This window comes from Bos indicus x Bos taurus, chromosome 5 (assembly GCF_003369695.1).
Source record: "Bos indicus x Bos taurus breed Angus x Brahman F1 hybrid chromosome 5, Bos_hybrid_MaternalHap_v2.0, whole genome shotgun sequence".
Taxonomy (NCBI): Eukaryota; Metazoa; Chordata; class Mammalia; order Artiodactyla; family Bovidae; genus Bos; species Bos indicus x Bos taurus.
Window position 1 is genome coordinate 25,223,192 of NC_040080.1, and position 21,031 is coordinate 25,244,222.

At 43.1% G+C, this 21,031-nt stretch overlaps 1 protein-coding gene across 2 annotated transcripts; it reads right to left on the reverse strand.

The window, feature by feature from the left end:
• Positions 1 to 1,190: 1,190 nt before the first annotated feature.
• ARHGDIB (Rho GDP dissociation inhibitor beta) lies at positions 1,191 to 20,223 on the reverse strand. 2 transcript variants are annotated; one of them, XM_027541419.1, is made up of 6 exons: positions 20,046 to 20,223; positions 9,148 to 9,331; positions 8,235 to 8,318; positions 6,225 to 6,301; positions 4,591 to 4,654; positions 1,191 to 1,859 (listed from the first exon to the last, which is right to left on the reverse strand). In XM_027541419.1, the coding sequence occupies exons 2-6, from the start codon at positions 9,323 to 9,325 to the stop codon at positions 1,660 to 1,662; spliced, it is 603 nt and encodes a 200-aa protein (XP_027397220.1). In that variant the 5' UTR covers positions 9,326 to 9,331; positions 20,046 to 20,223; the 3' UTR covers positions 1,191 to 1,659. The 2 variants fall into 2 exon arrangements, with proteins under 2 accessions (XP_027397220.1, XP_027397219.1); XM_027541418.1 differs by having other exon boundaries at positions 19,652 to 20,075.
• Positions 20,224 to 21,031: the final 808 nt, after the last annotated feature.

Here is a 21,031-nt window from a genome sequence, read left to right on the forward strand (position 1 = left end):
AGAGAATTATTAGTAATTGAGTATTACCAGAAAATGGAATAATAAATCTTGGCAGAAAGGCATTCTGAGGCCAGATCCCAGGGGACCTTGTATACTAAGTGTAGGAGCTTCAGCTATATTTTTCAGGTGATGGGAAGCCACTGAAGAGCTTAAGCAGAAGAGAAAAAGTGCCTAATGTGGCCCAAGTGCCTGTGGAAATCCAAGGGATTCTCAAAGGCAGGGGATATATAAGCCTCAAGCTTAGTAGAAACTTCTATCCATGGGTTTGCAAAGAGTCAGACACGACTGAAGCGACTTAGCATGCATGCACTATATGATAATAAAATACACTGAAGGACTTCCCTGGTGGTGCAGTGGTTGGGAATCTGCCTGAAGATGAAGGGAACACAGATTCCATCTCTGGTCCAGAAAGATCCCACATGCCTTGGAGCAACTGAGCTCATGAGCCACAACTACTGACTCCGTGCTCTAGAGCCTAGGAGCTGGAACTACTGAGTCTGTACTTTAGAGCCTGTGCTCTGAAGTAAGAGAAGCAGCTCCAATGAAAAGCCTGAGCACCACAATGAAGAGTAGCCCCTGTTCACCACAACTAGAGACAGACTGTGTGCAGCAAGACCCAGCAGGGCCAAAGATAAAAAAAAAAAAATTAATTAAAAAAAAGCCTCCTTGCTTCTATTTGACCCTTGTTCAATCTCTGGTCAGGGAACTAGATCCTGCGTGCTGCAACTAATATCCACCACAGCAAGTGAAAGTCGTGTCCGACTCTTCGCCATCCCCTGGACTGTAGTCTGCCAGGCTCCTCTGTCCATGGAATTCTCCAGGGAAGAATACTGGAGTGGGTTGCCATCCCCTTCTCCAGGGGATCTTCCTGACCCAGGGATCAAACCCAGGTCTCTTGCATTGCAGGCAGATTCTGTAAAGATGGTAATGTCTGAATCACCAGGGAAGCCACAGCAAAGCAAATTAAAAAAAAAAAAGAAGAAGAAGAAGAATACCATGCTTATTTAAAAAAAATAAATAAATTGAGATTTTTCTAGCATTTGCACTGAAACAGGGGGCAAAACCACTCCCAGTTATGTAAAACCTCCTGTACTGAGCTCTGCCCACCTATTCTGAGGAAACGCATAAATGGGGACCTTCCAGTTACCATATTTGCTTGAAGGGAGAATGTAGAGAAAGGAGGGTCTCAGTCAGCTCTTATAACTGCTTTATTCTTGTTCTCTTGTGCTGTTTACAGTGTCTCCCAGAAAAGAAAAACCCCAGTTGGCAGGGAACGTGATGATCGACCTTCACTGAACCAGCAGTAACCACAGGAGAATCCAGGGGTGGGAGGGAGAGACAAGGACCTGAGACAGAAGGACTGTGCTAGTGTGCCCATTTTCTGATCTCCAGTTGCTCAAATGGGAATAAAAGAAGGAATATTAAATGATCGTCTATGGGACAGAGAACTTCGGAGATCTGGGCATGATCAGAAGGAGGGCAGGACGAAAGCCCAATTTTAAGCATCTTGTTCGGCTATCACTGGGAGACTCCGTGTGGGAAAGGGTGCAGTGCTAAGAGGGTGGAGGGTGCTGGGAAAGGGCCCCAACTGTGATCAGGGAGGAGGGACCAAGGGCTCTTCTGGATGGCAAAGATAGGCAGAGCGAAGGGCTGGGGCGCTCATTCTGTCCAGTCCTTCTTAATGGACAGGTTCCACTCCCAGGTGAGGTGGTCATGCTTATCATCATCGGTGAAGAAGGACTTGTTGTGGTAAGTGCCTCGGGCCAGCATGCCCTTGGGGGCCTCCTCAATTGGAGTCAGAAACTCATATTCCTCTGGCCGAGGCCCGTAGCTGCCCACCATGAACGTTGCTTTATCCACTGGGAAAAAAGAAAAGTTCATTAGGGTGAGAGCCTGTTAGATGGAAACACTGCATGTGACAATTTGGAGCAGAGCTCACTGTGATCAAAGCCAAGAGTAATAGTTTCCAAGCCTGGCTAACTATCAGATTTACCTGGAGCAACTTTTTTTTTTTCCTTAAAAACATTTTTTAAAGTTGGAATCTCTTCATAATGTAGTATACTTTGACCCACTCTCAACCTATGGTTAGTACTATTGTGAGTCCCAAGAATCAGTGTCTTTAACTCTGAGATTTAGGAAAGCTGAGGAATTAGTGCCCTAAATCAATGAGGATCAAGACTCTATGAAGATATAGCAGATTATATCATAAAAAACAAACAAACAAACAAAAAGAATTCCAGGTACTCCAAAGGTACACACTTCCAGTTACAAGATAAGTAAGTCCAGGGGATCTTCTCAACCCAGGAATCGAACTTGGGTGTCCTGTATTGCAGGCAGATTCTTTACCAACTGAGCCAGGGAAGCCCTAAAGTACAGTGCGGTGACCATAGTTCACAATACTATGTTGTGTATTTGAAAGTTGCAGAGAGAGTTGATCTTAAAAGTTCTCATCACAAGAAAAAAAACTGAAACTGTGTGGTGATGGGGGTTAATTAGACTAATCACGGTAATTATTTTACAATATGTACAGGTACAGGTCATTATGTTGTATACCTAAAACTAACACTATGTTATATGCCAATTATATCTCAATTAAAAAAACCCTGAAACTAATTGAGACCAGAGTTCTGATCTCAGCCCTGCTACTATCTACGTTTCGGGGATTCAGTTTCTTTTCTATATAATACACCTTGAGGATCTTCTATCTACAAACTATCATTCTGTGGATAGTTGCAAGAGATAAGGTAACAGCTGGTGATCAGAATGAACAGAAATCATGGATGGAATAATTAGATGAAATGGGAAAACCAATAATTTTTTTTTTTTTATAGTGGTGAACTGAAACAGATGGTAAAAATAGCCAACCAGAGTTATTAAAAGGTGAGCAACTGGGATATATATTAAGAATAATAAGGACTAGAAAGTTTAAGTAAAGGTAGGTGGGCAGGCAGGCAGGTGATGTTTAAATTGGCTGTTATTTTGAATAAGTTTGGAGGAATAGCTGCAGACATTCTTGACAACCTTTTGCCCAAGTGATACATCAGAGTCTTTACACCCAAAGGAAAATAGGAAACTGAACTATGTTTTCGTGAGACTAGGTATTGGAAGAGCAAGGACGATCTTTAAGGTTAACTATCTTCTGTGGGATTTGAGTCATTAAGTGGGTCTTTGCTGCTACTGCTAAGTCGCTTCAGTCGTGTCCGACTCTGTGTGACCCCATAGACGGCAGCCCACTAGGCTCCTCTGTCCCTGGGATTCTCCAGGCAAGAACACTGGAGTGGGTTTCCATTTCCTTCTCCAATGCATGAAAGTGAAAAGTGAAAGTGAAGTCGCTTAGTCGTGCTCCATGCTAACTGATCATTGTCTTCCTTAGTCCTCTTTGATGGATTTGGTGAAACTGACCTATGCATTACTGATTCACCCCTCTAGGGGACGCTGTTTCACACCAGTAGGTTAACGAAACGTTTAAAGTGCTTTCATCCGCCTTCCACCTTTCATTTTTCTCTGCTCTTATTAACAGAACCCAACTGAACATGCACCGTTTAGGTGCAGCTTGTCAAGGAAACTGTAGATTAAATAATGTGATATTATTTGTTTTAGTTACAAAGTGAAAGTGAAGTCACTCAGTCCTGTCTGACTCTTTGCAACCCCATGGACTGTAGCCTACCAGGCTCCTCCGTCCATGGGATTTTCCAGGCAAGAGTACTGGAGTGGGGTGCCACTGCCTTCTCCAGGGGGTCTTCCTACACAGGGATCGAACCTGGGTCTCCTGCATTGTAGGCAGACGCTTCACCATCTGAGCCGCTTTTCTCAGTTCTAGAAAGAGTTCCCCCCGGCCCCCCCTATTCTTTGGCCAGGAAATTGAGCACCGCAGCCCACCCCTCCGCTGGCACCTGCCTATCATATGCTACTAGCACCTCCCATTTGGGTAGGTCTTTCCTCTCGGATTTCTCTGACACTCAGGTTTTTTTGGAGAAGGAAATGGCAACCCACTCCAGTGTTCTTGCCTGGAGACTCCCAGGGATGGGGGAGCCTGGTGGGCTGCCGCCTATGGGGTCACACAGAGTCGGACACAACTGAAGCGACTTAGCAGCAGCAGCAGCAGTTTTTTTACTTGTGAACTGCTTTTTTAAAAAATTCAAGAGTACATTTATGTACTTGAATTCAAACTTGGTTGTGTTTGCTTGCGTGCTATGTTGCTTAGGTCGTGTCCGACTCTTTGCGACCCTATGGACTGTAGCCCTCCAGGCTCCTCTGTCCATGGGATTCTCCAGGCAAGAATATTGGAGTCGGTTGCCATGCCTTCCTCCGGAGGATCTAACCGAGCCAGGTATCGAATTCTTATTCTTCCCCTTTATAAGTAATAAAATTGGATTTCCGAAGCAGAATGCTGAAGGTCGGTGGCTGACCCAGTCTTAACTAGGTTTCTGTTAACATGGAAGTAAGTAGATGCGTGGCTCTCCAAGGGTGAATGTCCACAGCTGTCATCAGATTCTTCAATGAATTTAGGACTAAACATCGCTAATAACCCGAAGTTTACGTGTCCCTGAGAAGCGGAGTTTGATACAGTGGTAAGTGTGCATACTTTACCTTTCACCCCCGTCCGGTAGGTGTGTTGAACATACTTCAGTCCTGACACAATATCCTTGTTCACCTGTAGGTGGGAAGGAGCCAAGTGATTCAGATTAAAGAGGGTCTTCAATTTTTCCTCATATTTCATGCTGATCTGACGTAACTGAGGCTTCTCTAAGGATGAAAGGACTGAAGATTTAGTTCAAAATAAGTTACTACCATCATGTAGCCTGGCGATGAGGCAGAGATTAAAGAGAGGAAGTCACAAGACTCAATGTTACCGAAGCTGGTTCCAATTGTTGAATACTATGATTTTTGGTGTGGGGGAGGAGATGGTTAATTAAAACAGTCTCAGTATTCTACATTATGTCTCTCCTTCCTCCATGGCCCAGAGAAGGGTCTTGAGCTCCTTCTCCCTGAAGACTGTCCATAAGGCCTTTCTTGTTTTTAGGTTACAAAGGCATTAATGAAAACTATTATGTAAATATCTGAAAACCCTCATCTCAGAAATGATCCACCAAACATATGAAGAACAAACAGGGAGAAAAGTCGTAATGGACAGTTGGACCTAGAAGATGATTTTGCTTGTAACATAACTGTGATTGGAGTCTAGAGATGAGATGAGTCACAGGAAAACACCCCCCTCGGATGAAAATAATGGGTGAAATCCATTTGCCTCTGGCATATAGTTTGGATGGCTGTCGTTCTCAGATGTTGTCTGGAATCTTGCCACTTTCCCAAGCCTTTCAAAGAAAATTTACTAAAGTGGAATGAAAATATAGACAGCTCGAGCACTTTATTTTTCCATGATTCATTCTACCTAGGGCTGAACCGGTCTGTTAATTTTATACCATGGTCATGTTTATACAAGCAAATTAAAGTGGGCACAACCCCATTAGCTGGATGGCTTGGTTAATTGTTCACCCATGTAAGAATGAAAGAGTATTGTTTCTCTTTGACAATAACCAGGGCTCTGTTTTTATTTTGGACAGAACAATTAGAGCAGTCTCTCAGTGATACATTTTGTTTTGTTGGCAATGGGGTAGTGTAGCCATGAATACTTCTTGCTTAGGTTTGGAACAGTCAGTCAGCAAAACCTGTAGCATAAAGCTATTGAAAGCAGACAGAAGGAAAACAGCTTCATTGAAGAAAGAGTGATAAAATGAAACCCGAACTTTCTAACTCTTCTAACTTCTGCATGTGACTCATAGATATAGGAAAAAAACCCACATCCTTCTAGAAGCCTTTAAGCTGGTCTCCTGGGCATAGTAGAAGATGTGGTCTGGTGGGTAAAAGACCAAAAAAAGACGGAAATGGTGGTGGAGTGGTAATAAGGACTTCAAAAAAGAAAAACTCCTGTTTTTCTACTGCTCCACAGATCATCCATTTAATATAAACATGGTTGAGATGGACAAAAGGAAAGTGTGAATATTCCTTGTTATTCCCTGCCTCTGCCTGCCCACCCTTCCCGATTGTCTTCCACCCCATGAGGAAGAAGCTTTGGGAACTAAAACCGAGAGCCCAGATTTAGGGAGAAATAGAAATTAACAAACGTATGCCAATGTGATAATGTAAGAAATTTGATTTTTTTTCTTCTTCTGATTACAGGAAGAATTGAAACTTTATACAAACATACAGGGCCATATACTTACTTTGAAGTTAATTTTGACTCTATATTCAACACCTTCCTTTAGGACAAAGGTTTCTTTTTTAAGGGCTTCCAGATCCCCTGTAGAAGTGAATTTTAAAAGAGTTAATTCTCGCTGAAAGGACATTCACAAGGAGATGAATGAAGTTGAAGCTCCTGAGCCATTTTCTGGACTCCTCAGGGCAACACGGTCCCTATGGTCCTCAGGTCAAAGAATGTTTGAGATTACTCGCTGCACAAATACACATTTGGAATTCCTGAAATCTTATAGCCGATATGAAAGAAACATGATAGAGCTTTCCCTCCAAGTTTGACTGCAACCTTAAGAATACGCAAGACTTTATGCTTAAAGACTCTGCCCCCAGTCCTCAAATATATAGGAGAAAAATATTATGTAAGAATGCCAGCTATTTGTTTTTGTAGATTTGTTAACATGTGTTGTGTTTTCTAAGCTTTAGAAAATGTGCTTGTTTGGTTCCTTTTTATCATTCTAAAAAATATATAAAATTAAAAAATTAAAAAAATAGATTTTTGTACTTAATTTTGCTTTTGCATTTGCAATTTCATACTTTTTTTTTTTTCTTAAGGAAAAGAAAGCTTATCACTTAAGTTCTAAAGGCTTCAGGCTCCATAAAACCAGGATCTGCCCTCTAATTCCTGTACCTTGGTTAGAGAGGTGGTCTTTGTTCCTTTCCCAAAGTGATCCTGTATAATTTGACATTTGGGGTGACTGTGTGTGTGTGTTTTGCACAGTTTTGTGCAGATGCTTCATGCATATAGCTGGCACCAGCCTCCTCTGTATACATCTAGGATTCACTTCAGTAGCTTTTTTTTCGCTGATAGAAAACCAAGCTTATTTTGTTGCTGGGAAAAAGGGACAGGGACCAAGTTTTCCCTGCAGGATCGATGATTGAGCCTTTCCGAACAGAGCAGGTTTCCTTAGTACTACTTCAGACCTTATCTTGCAAAATGACAGTTGTACCTGTTAACTTTACACAATTTCTCACAGGAAGAGGTCTGAGGCCCGGTGAGAGAGAGAGAGAATTTCTTTCTGAGAGATGCTAGAACGTGGGGGTAGTTGAATGTGGGACTCTGCTCTAATGATTTCAGTTGAACAGGAAGTGTGTCTTTTCAGCCTCCAATTTCCTCCCTCTGACAAAAAGCCCATATAAGGTAAAGAGTGGTTGTCTTATGAGAGGGGAACTACCTTGCTCCTAAGCTTGCTGTTCTAGAGGCATGCTCTGTTCTGTCTCATGAGTCTATTTTATGAATCTGGTAATAATAATTATTATTATTTTTTTCACTAAAGACCTGCCTTTGATGTCCCCAACCCCTGGCTCGGTGGCCCTTTCCTCATTTCTCCCAGTGGCCTACTTTCCCCCAAATCAGCCACCTTTCCAGTCTCTCATCATCTCCTCCAGACCTAAGTTTCAGGAAAGGACTTGATCTTGGCAGCAATAAAGTGAAAGAAAATAACATGTTAAGTTGTACATCTTTAGTGAGGGAAGTTGCTTCTTTCAAAGAATCAGAGTTTTAAGCTAAAAAGGTACTGCATATTTCACAATGGAATTCCTAGCATTAATCAGGAGGTCTTAGATTTCTTCTTGCCTTCAGGTAAGTTCTGTAGCTGACACAGGATCAATATTTTCTCTGATCTTTATATTGTATGTGTGTGTGTTTGTGTATGTGTGTGTGTGCACTCAGTTATGTCTGATTCCTTGTGATTCCATGGACTGTAGCCTGCCAGGCTCCTCTGTCCATGGGATTTCCCAGGCAAGAGTACTGGAGTGGGTTGCCATTTCCTTCTCCGGGGGATCTTCCCAAGCCAAAGATCAAACCCAAGTCTCCTGTGTCTCCTGCATTGGCAGGTGGATTCTTGACCACTGTGCCACTTGGGAAGCTGTTTACTTTACTAGGTTTTTTTTTTTTTGGTTGGGACAAGGGACAAAAACCATGCCCTTGTCCTCATGATGACATGAGGTCCCCACCAAACAGAAGAGCTGTGATCACTTACCAGTGAGGTCCATGGTGATTGGTCCTGGGGCACTTTCACAAACAAGGGTCAGGCGGGTGACAGTGACATTGGGGGCTGTTGGGTCTGCAGAAATTATAAGGCACTGTGAGCACAGAGAAGAGGTATATACATACAGGGTGTGTGTGTATACATTTCAAGTAGGAAAGAGAGAAGATGAAAAAGAAAAATGGATCTCTGTCTCTAGAGGAGAAATAAAGATGGAAGTGGCAGATTCACCAGGCTTGGTCTTAGTGACCTTGGACCTTCCTGTGAAGCTATTTCTGCTTCAGGTACTTCTAAGTGTGTTAGTTGCTCAGTCGTGCCCAACTCTTTGTGACCCCATGGACTGCAGCCCACTAGGCTCCTCTGTCCATGAGATTTTCCAGGCAAGGATACTGGAGGGGGGTTGCCATTTCCTTCTCCAGGGGATCTTCCCAACCCAGGGATTGAACCTAGGTACTTGTAGGCCCACCTTATTCATCAATAGCAAACATTTCCAGAGTGGCTAGGGGGAAGGTACTCTGCTGGTTGGGCAGGGTGCATCCATATATTTGGACCATGTCTGACTCTGCCATTGTGTATTGGAAATGATGGATGTTAGGTAAGGAGTGAGAAGGAGAAAAAGAGAACGTGAGAGACCATGGAGAGAATCCAATTCTGAGTAATAGTCTGAAACTCCTAAATCCTTCCTATGTGTTATTTTTGTCTATTTCAAGGCAACGTACCCTTTATCTCCAAAGAAAACTTAATCATCCATCTATAACTTGGTTTGGCACATGGAGACTGCAGCTCACTCCCTTAACCTTAGAAGCACTTGGGAAACTCTTCTTTGCACCTGCTCCTGAGTAGCTCAAATGTCTGCCTTCTCTGTGCCCCTCGACCTGCCCCACTCTGTCTCCTCACATACACATACCTGCTACCACAGGACCGTCCCCCAGGAGCGTTTTCTTGTACTTAGTTAGACTTTCATCATCTTTGTCCATCTCCTGCAGCTCCTTCAGGGACTTCTGTGGGGGGGGCTTGTAGTTGAGCTTGCCATCCAGCTCATCGTCATCCTCTTCCACGTGTGGTTCTGGGGCCTTTTCAGTCATTTTGATCTAGAGGGAGACAGAAAGAAAGACAGTGAGGATCTATTGGCCAAAAGTCCGTGGATATGAGCTATGCTTGAGGGGCTGCTCTTAGTCTTGTCGTTGTTTAGTCACTAAGTCCTGTCCCACTCTTTGCGATCCCATGGACTATAGCCTGCCAGGCTCCTCTGTCCATGGGATTTCTCAGACAAGAATACTGGAGTGGGTTGCCATTTCCTTCTCCAGGGGATCTTCCTGGCCCAGGGATTGAACCCACATCTCCTGCACTGGCAGATGGATTCTTTACCACTGAATCATCAGGAAAGCCCACTCTTAGTGCTATTTTTGCCCTAATAAACTTCTGTAATTGTCAATGATTTTCCAGAAGATTTCCCTCTGATTCAGCCTCATTCTATTTCACAAAATAAGAATATAACACATTCTAGGTTTTCCTTTGACATATCTGAATGTTTTCATACTGTGATGAATCCCTCCTATTCACTCAATGAAACTGACAGTAAGTAACTCACTTGTGAATACTATAAAACAAGTGAAGCAACACAGCACAAGCTGTCCTGAACAATGAATGAACAGCCCCAGTTCAGAGAGTTATAGAAATGATCATAGTCCTACAAATCTAGCCAGTCTTGCAGGTGTCAAAGTGCTCAGCATGTATCAATACAATCCCAGTCATAATGGTGTCAAGTACTTGGTAAAGCAAGTTAGTTTTTCCCCATTCATTGCATCTTTCCCTGAACTCCTGCAAGAGCTCAAAAGCAAGTCATGAGAAGTTTTAGCCCCTGTGATATCTGCCTGAGTGTCCTCCCCCGGCTCCCAACATTGCTAATAATTCCCCAAGGCCAGCTAGTGGGTTTTGTTTCTCTCTCACTTTAAAAATTTATTTGGCTGCCCTGGGTCTTCATTGCATTATATGGGATTTAGTTCCCCAATCAGGGATCAAACTCAGGGCCCCTGCATTGGGAGCTCAGAGTCTTAGACACTGGACCACCAAAAAGTCTCTTGAATCTCCCGAAACACTTGAATACTTGTCATTTTATAAGTGCTCATTGATTGGGTTAATAGGTTCTATATCTAACGAGCTTCTGTTCTTTTGAAATAACACAAAATAATAAAGGATTCCAACTTCTAGACAAATTGCAACTGTCTCTTTAGTACCCTTCTGTCCATCTCCACTTCTCCTTTAGTACCTCCTTCCCTTCTCCAGATCTCCTGTGACCTTATGCTCTCAGACCTTACCTGGGCATACCCTATTTTCTTCCTTCATCATCTACATTTACTTGTTTTATGTTAAAACATCAAGGGAAGATCTAATACAATTATTTACACTTAAATGTTAATGACTGATTGTAAATTTTAAAATTATTTTTCTTAAAGCAGGTATAGTCAGAGCTTTTCAGAGTTGAAATGAACCTTGGAGGTGATATAGTCCAAAAACTTGCTAGTCACTCAGTCGTGTCCAACTCTTTGTGACCCCACGGACCGTAGCCCACCAGGCTCCTCTGTCCATGGAATTCTTCAGGCTGTAATACTGGAGTGGGTAGCCATTCTCTTCCCCTTGTTTTATCACTGAGAAACTCGAAACCCAGAGCTTAAGAGAATTGCCCAAGTTCATGTATCTCAATGAGATACCCTGTCCTAATAAAGAGGAAGGAATCTCTAGGAAGAATTTCAGGCCTGGGGTTGGCAGAAATGGAGCTATTTGGGGGAAACAAGGGAGATATTTAGACAAGGAGATAATTTCCTGGTTTCCTTTCATTCTGCTCCCAGGGTAACTCTTCCCTGCCTTGGGTAAAGGCTTTACTGTTCCGAAGTGGTAGAACTCTAAGACAATACTTATCACATCTCCTCTTGAGTGACCCTGCCAAGTTCTATAAGGTTCCTCTGAGAGTTTGAAGCTATCTGTGGCCAAAATCAGTTGTGGTTTCAAATTTAATGTTGCTATTATTGGCAATGGGAAGAAAAATAATTTGGAAGTGAAGCTAAACAAAAGCAATTTTAACAGGGGGAAAAAAAAAGGAAAGGAAAAAAAAAGATATCTCTTGGCTCATCTATCTTCTTCCAGAAAAATAACAAGCTGAACACTATAAGCCTTGATCAACTCTGCAAACAGTATTGCATTGCCTGGGTCCACTTCCTGTGCAGGAAGGAAGCTTGTAGGCCTGTTGCTATGGCAACTCTTGCTTCTGCCGAAGAACCAGAACCACTCAGAGCTGAGTCTCTAGGGAACAGCACAATCAACAGAGTGACTAATTCAAGTCCTATTCCAAACAACACTCAGGGAAAGTGAATAAACTGGCTGGAAAAACGATGAAGGATGCAGTTGGTGGAGGTTGTAGGCTGTGGGTAGTTTAAGGACAACCATTAAGCCACAGATAAAGAACAACGCAGATGAGACTAATTAGATGAGACAGGTTCTCCTCTGGTGACACCCAGGAGCCTGACCAAATACCCAGGGTAGAGGTCACATAAAAAAACTGCAGACAGAGCATCAGCAAAGCTATCACCTTATGAGGACATCTCAGCACTGTAGAGAGGCCTTTCTGGAAAGTATTACTTGGTTCTCACAAGTCATGCGCTTAAAGTTTGACTACGAAAGGATGACACCACATCCAGGCACTAATTAGCTCAAGGTGATTTTAATAATCTGTAGGGAAATGACAACCCACTCTAGTATTCCTGCCTAGAAAAATTCCGTGGACAGAGGAACCTGGCAGGCTATAGTCCATGAGGTTGTAAAGAGTCGGACATGATTGAGTGACTGAGCGCACACACAGGGAATTGTAATTCTGTACCCTCAAATCTCAATTTTGAAAGGAGAGGGAAACAGAGACAGAGAGAAAGATCTAGTCTAGGACAGTATTTTCTAACTTTTGATAGTGTCATACTTGGCAACATAATTTATCTGTCATCTAGATCTTGATTTTTTAATTGGTAAATCAGAGACATGTCACTTTTAAATTTCCTTGATCCACTGCAAACAGATATAATAATTGCTCAATGAAAATGAGCCACACATTTATTTAAAGACATTGAAGAACAGAGAATAATGTGGGATTATGATATGAAATTGTGGCAGTCAAGAGGAGGAAAATGGGACCACATGAAAATAATTTGGTCTAATTATATAGCATAAGAAAAAGAGATATGAAGTCAGATGACTCCAAATCAGTTCACTCTGAAAAGCTGATTAGAAAAAAGAAAAAAAGATGAAAATGTCATAAAATGACAAAGAAAGGACTGGAAAGCACTTCTCAGGGAAAGCCCTTCTGAAAGCAAAATGAAGGTCACAAATATTTGATGAGCATCTAGCATTTACAAGACACTGTTCTTTAAGTTATTCTCCAAAGTGGAAAAAGTTGGGGGATGAGCAATCTATCCATACCAAAAATGCCCAGCTGGTTTGATTGGTGGTTCTTAATCTTTCTGGAGATTGCAAGTCTCTTTAAAAATCTAGTAAGAGTCATGGTCCTTATAAAAGGAGAAAAGCAAAAGCCCATGAAATTGTGCAAGCAGCACAGGGATTCGTGGAGCCCTGAAGTCCTTCATAGACTCTACTGGAGTCCATGATTAAGAACATGACCTTGAAACTATAACTTTTGGAAACAGTGAAGCAAAGCATTGAGTGTTAAGCATGGACTTCCCTGGTGGCTCAGATGGTAAAGCATCTGCCTACAATGCGGGAGACCCAGGTTTGATCCCTGGATTGGGAAAACCCTCTGGAGAAGGAAACAGCAACCCACTCCAGTACTCTTGGCTGGAAAATCCCATGGACAGAGGAACGTGGACAGACATTCCATGGGGTCGCCAAGAGTTGGACACAACTAAGTGACTTCACTTTCTTTTTCACTTTTTGCTTCTCTCTGAAGCCTGGCCCGACCAATGACACAACTCAGCCTCAAGCCAAGGATCAAGTCTGTGAACCTGAAACCCTGGACCTGCAGAGGCAGGAGGAGATACTGAGTAACGTCTGGATCTCAGGGAACATGACCATAGTCCAGCAGAAGAGCTGTGGTTTGGGAAGAGTTCTGGGTCGATCTACTTGATTTTGGATAATTATCCCCTCAATGAACTAGGCCTCATCATGCATGAGTTTTCATTCTGGCTTTGCTACTGACTAGCTATGACCCTGTGAGCAAATTTTCCAACCCCTGTGATCTTCCTTTCCTCATCTTGGGAGGTGACAGGTTAGGGGAGACCATCTCTAGGTGCTTCCTTTTCTAAGGTTGCTACCTGTAGTCAGGTGTCAGCTCAGTTGTCCTTCAGTTACCTTATTTCACCTGTATAAAAGGCTATCTGCCTCTGTTTTATTATTTCATATTGTTTATTTATGTGAATTCCCCAAAGAGTATGCATTTTCAATTTTACAATTCATTTCCGGGAAATTTCAGATTCTCCCAAAGCCCCAACTGGTTAATATATCTTGACAACAGTTTCCCAAGCTGTGTATGTATAGTGAACTACAAGTATCATTTTTCTCCTTTTAAAAATAGTTTAAAACTTTTTTGTTTGTGTTGTGTGTGTGTTTTGTTTGTTTTTCTTGTTGTTTGTTTGTTTTTTGGCTGCACCATGTGCCTTGCAGGATCTTAGTTTCCTGACCAGAAATTGAACCCTGGCCATGGCAGTGAAACCACAGAGTCCTAGCTCCTGGACCACTGGGGAACTCCCTCATTTTTCTCTTTTTATCCTTCCATTTTGTAGGAATTTTAGGGAAATGCCAGGTTGCTCTCCAATTGCATCATCTAAAGAACAGCTTTTGTGTGTGTGTTGGAGTATAGCCAATTAACAATGTTGTGATGGTTTCAGGTGAACAGTGAAGGGACTCAGTCATACATATACATGTATCCATCCCACCCCAAACTCCACTCCCATCCAGGCTGCCACATAACATTGAGTAGAGTTCCCTGTGCTGTACAGTAGGTGTTTGTTGGTTATCCATTTTAGGAATAGCAGTGTGTACATGCCCATCCCAAACTCCTTAATTATTCCTTCCCCCCACTACCCACCACCCCCAAAACCATAAATTCATTCAGTAAGTCTGTGAAGAACATCTGGTTTTGTTATTGATAACAATAATTCTACCAGCTATCACGCATAGCACTAAACCCTGTCCCGAGGATTATCTCACTTAGTCCTCACCATAGCCTTAAGGATGGCTGTTATCATCATTCCCTTCTACAGATTAGGGAACCAAACTTGAAGTAAATAACTTGCCCGAGAAAGCATGCTGTGTAAGTGACAACATGAATATGAGCCCGGGGGGAGGTTTCTGACAGCAGGCTCTAAGCTCTGTCACTCCAGCTGTCTTTATTAAGAAGCAATAATGAAATTAGAGAGCTTATTGGTTATCTTGAGAATCTCCATGGGGGATGCTGCACAGGCAGAGGTGAGTGCTGCTTTGCAAAACTCTGCAGGGCAGCTTTAGCAAGTCAGGGAAGTGTCATCTAAAGAGAATTTCGGTGCAACTCTACCCCATGTCCCCTTGCGCAAGCTGCTAAACCTCTGCTCCAGTTTTGGCCTCTGCAGAGTGAAACGGTTGCCTTCAAAGATCTCTGAGGCTCCTTCATAATTCAGTGATTCTAAGGCTGTCCTTAATTTAAACAAGGTTGTAAAACAAGAAAGGGAAAGAGGAAGTGGATGTGAGGCTGGGGAGAACCCAGATCATCAGCATAGAACATTCTAGATTGGGCTGTGCTCACCTCCCTCTGGGGCTTGTACCTTGTTCCACAAAGAGCAGGGCTGTGTCTCTTGTTTTCATGCTGTGTTTGATTACAGTTCTTTACACAGTAAAAGTGAAATGAAAGTGAAAGTGAAGTCGCTCAGTCGTGTCCAACTCTTTGCAACCCCGTGGACTGTAGCCCACCAGGCTCCCCCGTCCATGGGATTCTCCAGGCAAGAATACTGGAGTGGGTTGCCATTTCCTTCTCCAGGGGATCTTCCCGATCCAGGCATCGAACCCAGGTCTCCCGCATTGCGGGCAGACGCTTTAACCTCTGAGCCGCCTGGGAAGCCCTAACGTGAAATGGGGAATTATCAATTACATATTTAATAAGGCCCCAAAGCACATACGCTTTTCTTTTCTGTTTTCATGTGCTCACCTCTCTAGTTATCTTTATTTCCTGCTTCACAGATGCCTATACAGGTGAATTTTCACAGCGAACCCTCACACCCATGTTTACTGCTCAGTGAAACAGGGTCAAGCATTAGATGGGCTGAGGCAGGAACTTAATCCTCTCAGGCTCAATTAAAATGCCAAATTAAATTAGGGTGGGTATTCATGGCATGGGTATAACAGCACAAATCAGTGTTTTTGTTTAAAAATTCAGTGAAATTTCCAAGACACCGGAAGTGACATACACCTAAGAATTTACCAGTCTCAGGATGCAGCACACTCTTCTGGTTCATAATGCAGTTCTGATTAAGTGGAAGGCAAAGACAAGGTAAAACTCTTGAATTTAGATGAAACAAACCACCTGGTTAATTCATAAAACAATGACCCTTTGTTGTGTCTCTTGGGATTTGAGCACTGAGTCAGATAGACTAGAGATTCAAAATGTGTGCCCATGATTGACGTTCCAGGATGTAAGGGTGTTATTAGCCTCACTGAGCCTGAGTTTTTTTTTACCAGTAAAGTGGGAGTCATAAGCTTTTCTGATGGAGTTGAAGAGTTAGAGAAGACATGAAAAGTTCTAGGACTATTCTGGCCAACAGTAGATGTTCAATTACCCTCTGTTCCCTTCTTCTCCTCGCTTCTTCATGATACTCCGTGTTTGCTGGTTTCAGCTTCAGCGAGGTACCTGACTGCCAGACACCAAGGCTTTCTTTGGGCTCTGCCATGTTGACAAAGTCCTCTCCTTCCTCCTTAAAAATAGATTTGGTTTCTTTGAGGAGCATGGAAGAGACAAGAGGTTCTGGGAACTGCCAGGATTGTTTAGGAACTGAATCAGCCTGTAAAATGCAATCGTCACTATTCTAGTTCTTTAAAGAGCAATTTAATTTTAGATTCTATTTATTGCTCCCTTTCCTAAGTGAAGCCAGAGGTCATTCTGGGACTGATGGGAAATGATAGGAGACACAGGCACAGCAAATAGAGAGATTGTCCTTTGGCTCTGGAGGAAAGCGCAGTGGAGACTTAACTCAAGCCCTGAAATTGCCTAATCACACAACCTGATGCACCGGCCAGGAGGATTAGACAGAAGAGGTAGAGTTGAGGGAGGAATAGAAAGAAATGGGGAAGTGCCAGAAGTAGGGGGTTTCCAGCAGAGAAGTACCTATGTGAGCATCAGCATTCTATGTCACCCAGTCATCTTTACTTCCTGATGTCTAGGATATGCCCACTTTCCCCAAACTGGAGGTCATTGGTCTACAGCAGGTCATGGTGAGCTGGACTGTCTCTGAAGGACCACAGACGTTTCGGAGCCAGTCGAGGAGGATTTGGGTCTGCTCTGCTGCCTGGTGATTTGGCTTCACTGGGGAATCTAACTTTAACCCCTGGGACACAGCACGCTTTCTCGGTTCTAAATTCCTTTCTGGTGTGTCACTATTCCCAAATGACCCAGAGGAATTGATGCTTCCAATTGGGAGCTGCTCTCTACTGCCTCCACCCCACCAAGAGCAACTGCAACTGCGGAGCCGGAAGACAGCAACCAATCCAGTGCCTGAGAGGACAGTGTCCTCTTACATGCATTAAACATTAAGATCAAGCCAGAGGTCGGGTACAGATTCTTAGAAGCAGAATTCTTTAGTGATTCCCTTGAAGTAATTATTTCCCAAGATATAATACGTTATTCCTCCCTGGGCATTCATAGTACGGTTGGTCCTCTCTTGATACCAAGAGCACGGGACTTGCAGCATCCATGGATTTTGGTATCAAGGAGGATGGGTGTGATCCTAGAACCAATGCCCCATGGACACCTAGATTTATATGCAAAAGGAGAGAGAACTCAGTGGATGCATTCAGCTTTTCTGAGTGTCTACTATGTAAAGTCACAGTTCTAGGTGCTTTCATGAATACTCATTTTAAATAATCTGCAAAGAAAATTGCATAAAGGCAGCCATTATTGGGCAAAAGATTACACTGCAATTAGTCCACTCACAGAGGTTTTAAATTAAACATGAAAAATTATGGCTCAGATGGTAAAGAATCCACCTGCAATACAGGAGACCAGGATTCCATCCCTGGGTTAGGAAGATCGCCTGGAGAAGGTAAGGGCAACCCACTCTAGTATTCTTGCCTGGAGAATCCCACGGACAGAGGAGCCTGGCAGGCTACAGTCCATGGGGTCACAAGGAGTCAGACACAACTGAGCAACTGACACTTTTCCAAAGACAATTTTTATAAGCACACATGGTGAATAGTAACTCTTCTAAGAAAACCCAAGCGAGACCAGAATGTGGAAACCACTAGGGAGGGACTCAGTAATTCTTTATTAAGTGGATAAGTATTGAAGTTTCAAAAGGAACACGAGACCCATCTGTGGGGGGTGCCAGTATGGACTCTAATACAAGATCTGGGGTGACAATAATACTGACCCAGAACAAAGATGCTCAGAATGGGGGCTTAAAGAACATTTCTGCCATGGTGCATTTCCTAAAATGTTCTTCTGAGGCAGCATAGCTACTGATTGTTTTTTGCATCAGTGTGTGACTTCAGTAAAGTCATTGCATACTTCTGAGCCTTCTTGTCCTCTCAGTGTCCTCATGGGATTCAGTTTTATACGTTTCTCACACCAGATCTGACACACAGAAGGCCCTCCATATAAGCTGGTTCTCTTTATCTTCTTAACTTTTACTGCCCCCCACCCCCACTCCTCAGGGTGTCTCTCTATCGGCCTGCTGAAGTTGGAATCTATTGTGCTCCCATGAATTGGCCAAGGCCCTCATGTTCCCATCAGACTGACCTAGCTATTTTGAGCTTCCACTGAAAACAGAACCTGCTCATTGCTCAGAGCATACTGCCTGAGGGACAAGCTCATGTTCTCCCAAATAACAGAGGACCATAGTCCAGTGCCTGGAGGTTGTTGGCCTTTGTTCAGCTATAACCTGCTTATTCTTCATGGGCTGTATCTGTGTAGTATGGGTGGTGAATGAACTTTTATTTCAGAATTGCACACATATCAGGAAAGAATAAAACAATCTTACTGTGCTTGTGTCATATCTAGTTATGGGAGGGGCCTTTTCTTATAAATGTAATGAAATCCAGCAATGGCGAAGATAAATGGCAACTGCCTATGACTGAACTTCCTGGATGCCAGCACAGACCTCTTGACTTCCCTTGCTTGAGCATCCAATATGCTAACTCTGAATCCAGTGTTTCTTGGTCTCTCCATGAAGGTACAACCATGGGACCTCCAAGTCAAGGCATCTACCTTCCCCTACCTTGAACAGAACACCTCAGAGTTTATCTGACTTATACCACAAATTACCCTAGGTCCAGAGTTTAACCCACTCCAGTATGCTTGCCTGAGAAATGCCAGGGACAGAGGAGCCCAATGTGCTCTGAGGTCACAAAAAGAGCCCGATATGACTTAGCAACTAAACAAAAAACCAGAGTTGAAGTACAGACCATGTTTGTAACATGTGCTACCTGGAACATCCTTTAAAAGAGAAGAAAGTATTTCAGGTCACACCTAAAGCACTTCTCATGACTGCCAAAACCAGACCACAACATTTGGAAGGCCCACTGACTAGGTGTCCTAGCTGAGCCTACTTGAATTTTACTAGAATGCCTCTCTTAATAAGGGGCTTCCCTGATGGCTCAGCAGCTAAAGAATCCACACGCAATGAAGGAGACAGGAGATGCAGGGTTCAATCTGGGTTGGGAAGATCCCCTGGAAGAAGAAATGGCAACCCATTCCAGTATTCTTGCCTGAAAAACCCCTGGACAGAGAAGCCTGTCAGGCTACAGTCCATGGGATCTCAAAGAGTCAGATAGAGCATGCCAGCAAAGAGCAACCAAGCGTGCATTTCTCAATAAATTGTTGGGTGTCTTCTGGGTTTCCTTTTAGCCCTCTCAGATGTAAAGAGCTGGTCTTGGCAACGGCAGCAGTTATCTTTCTGCCCACCTCACTGGCTTTTGCTAGTGGTAGAAATGTCATCTCGGTAGACTGATGAATCAATAGCCATGCGTTCTGCTATGCTCTCCACTGGGTTGTTAAATCTCATTGGACCCCAGGGGGGGCTTTCATTATATATTTCCTTTATGTGCCCAGAAAATTCTTTCCGTGGAGAACAGTTTCATGTTTTTTTTTTTTTTTCCTTTTCAACCCATCTCTTTAAGTCTGCTTAAAAACAGGAAACCACACATCTCCACCCCAGCACCAACCAACTTACCATGCACCAGTTTGGTTCGTAACAGCTTGGTTCTACAGTCTTTTTGCTTCTGAGGTTGGCCAGATGCCGGCTTCGACCTTGTAGGAACCCGGCCAGGCACTGCCGGCGGGTGCCCTTGGAATCCTTCTCCAGGACATGAAGGATGGGTCTCCTGGGCAGGCGTGCACGCCCTCCCTCATAGACCAGCCTCCCCTGAGTCACTGTTGCCATTCCCTGCCCAGACTTCCCCTTCTCTGCAGCCTCCTTAATAACTTTCTTATCATGGTTTATTTTAAAGAGGAACAACCCCTCTTAAAATAAATAAACTGTACAGGCGGTAGCCAGGTTTAGAAATTTCTTGCATTTGTCTGTGCTCACCTGCAGCCTTCCCCACCCCGAAGGGATCTCAACTTACTGTCAGTGGTCCACGTCTCCGTCCTGGGTGCCTCTGCCTCTCAAGCCTGACTTCTGAGTACTGGCAGTTAGAACAGGAAGGAAGTTGTGAGAAAAAAAAAAAAATGTTTTAAACCTACTCAAAGAGGAAACCCTGGGCTGTCTCAAATCCTGTTCCTTCAAGCTGCGTATCTCTTGATCAGCCAACTCTGAGCAGCACTCTTGATGATTCATGGTGCAGGCTACAGCATGACCACCCAGGTGAACACACAGCTGCCTGAGGGTTCAGACAAGGGTCTGCAGCCTATCATTGTGAGTGCTGTGAATAATTGTATGGCTGCACCTAAAAATCAAGCCATTTCAGTGCATACACTTCTGAGGCAAGTTGTCTAAAACCAGTAGCAGAAAATTCGCATAGGCCTTACTTTGTATGACTAACTTCTGTTCCTTTGGGGTCTCTGCCAGCTCCCTTATCAGCCAGATATGTTGAAAGTTTGCTGGCAGTGAATACTGCTAAGGGGTGCTAAGAAATTATGAATTTTAACTACACGTATTTAGCCCTAAATCTTAACATTGGTCCTCAAATTGGTTTTTAGAGTTTTGTTGGTCAGAATTTCAAGATGTGGCTTGTATGCCAGCACAAATCATCACATGCTATGTATTGTAGTTTTCACTAATTTTTCTTTTAAAAAGTCAAAGCCTTGTTTTGATTTAACCTAAGGATTGCAGATAGCAAGATAAAACTTCATTAATTCATAGTCTTCTAAGTCAGAACTTGTTATAATTTAAAAAGTGCTAAAACTGACTTTGTACCTTATTTGAGGAAATGGCTTGTGAAGTAATTTGAATGGGAACAAGTTACAGAGGCCATATTTAAATCATTTGAGGGAAGTTTCTAAAGCACCCAAACCACATTTTCATTAGAAATCTCCACAACTGCTGCCAATAATAAATGGTTGTTATTAATATTTAAATATTCAGTATTTTGGGGCTTCCCAGGTGGTGCTA

Bases quoted from the DNA above. Each gene is read 5' to 3' on its own strand.
- ARHGDIB (XM_027541418.1), bottom strand. From the start codon at position 19,861: ATGGCAACAGTGACTCAGGGGAGGCTGGTCTATGAGGGAGGGCGTGCA. The intron at 9,332-19,651 runs GTAAGTTGGTTG...GTCTCCCTCTAG, and splicing joins ACGAACCAAACTGGTGCATG to ATCAAAATGACTGAAAAGGC. The intron at 4,655-6,224 runs GTAAGTATATGG...TCCCACCTACAG, and splicing joins GAGTCAAAATTAACTTCAAA to GTGAACAAGGATATTGTGTC.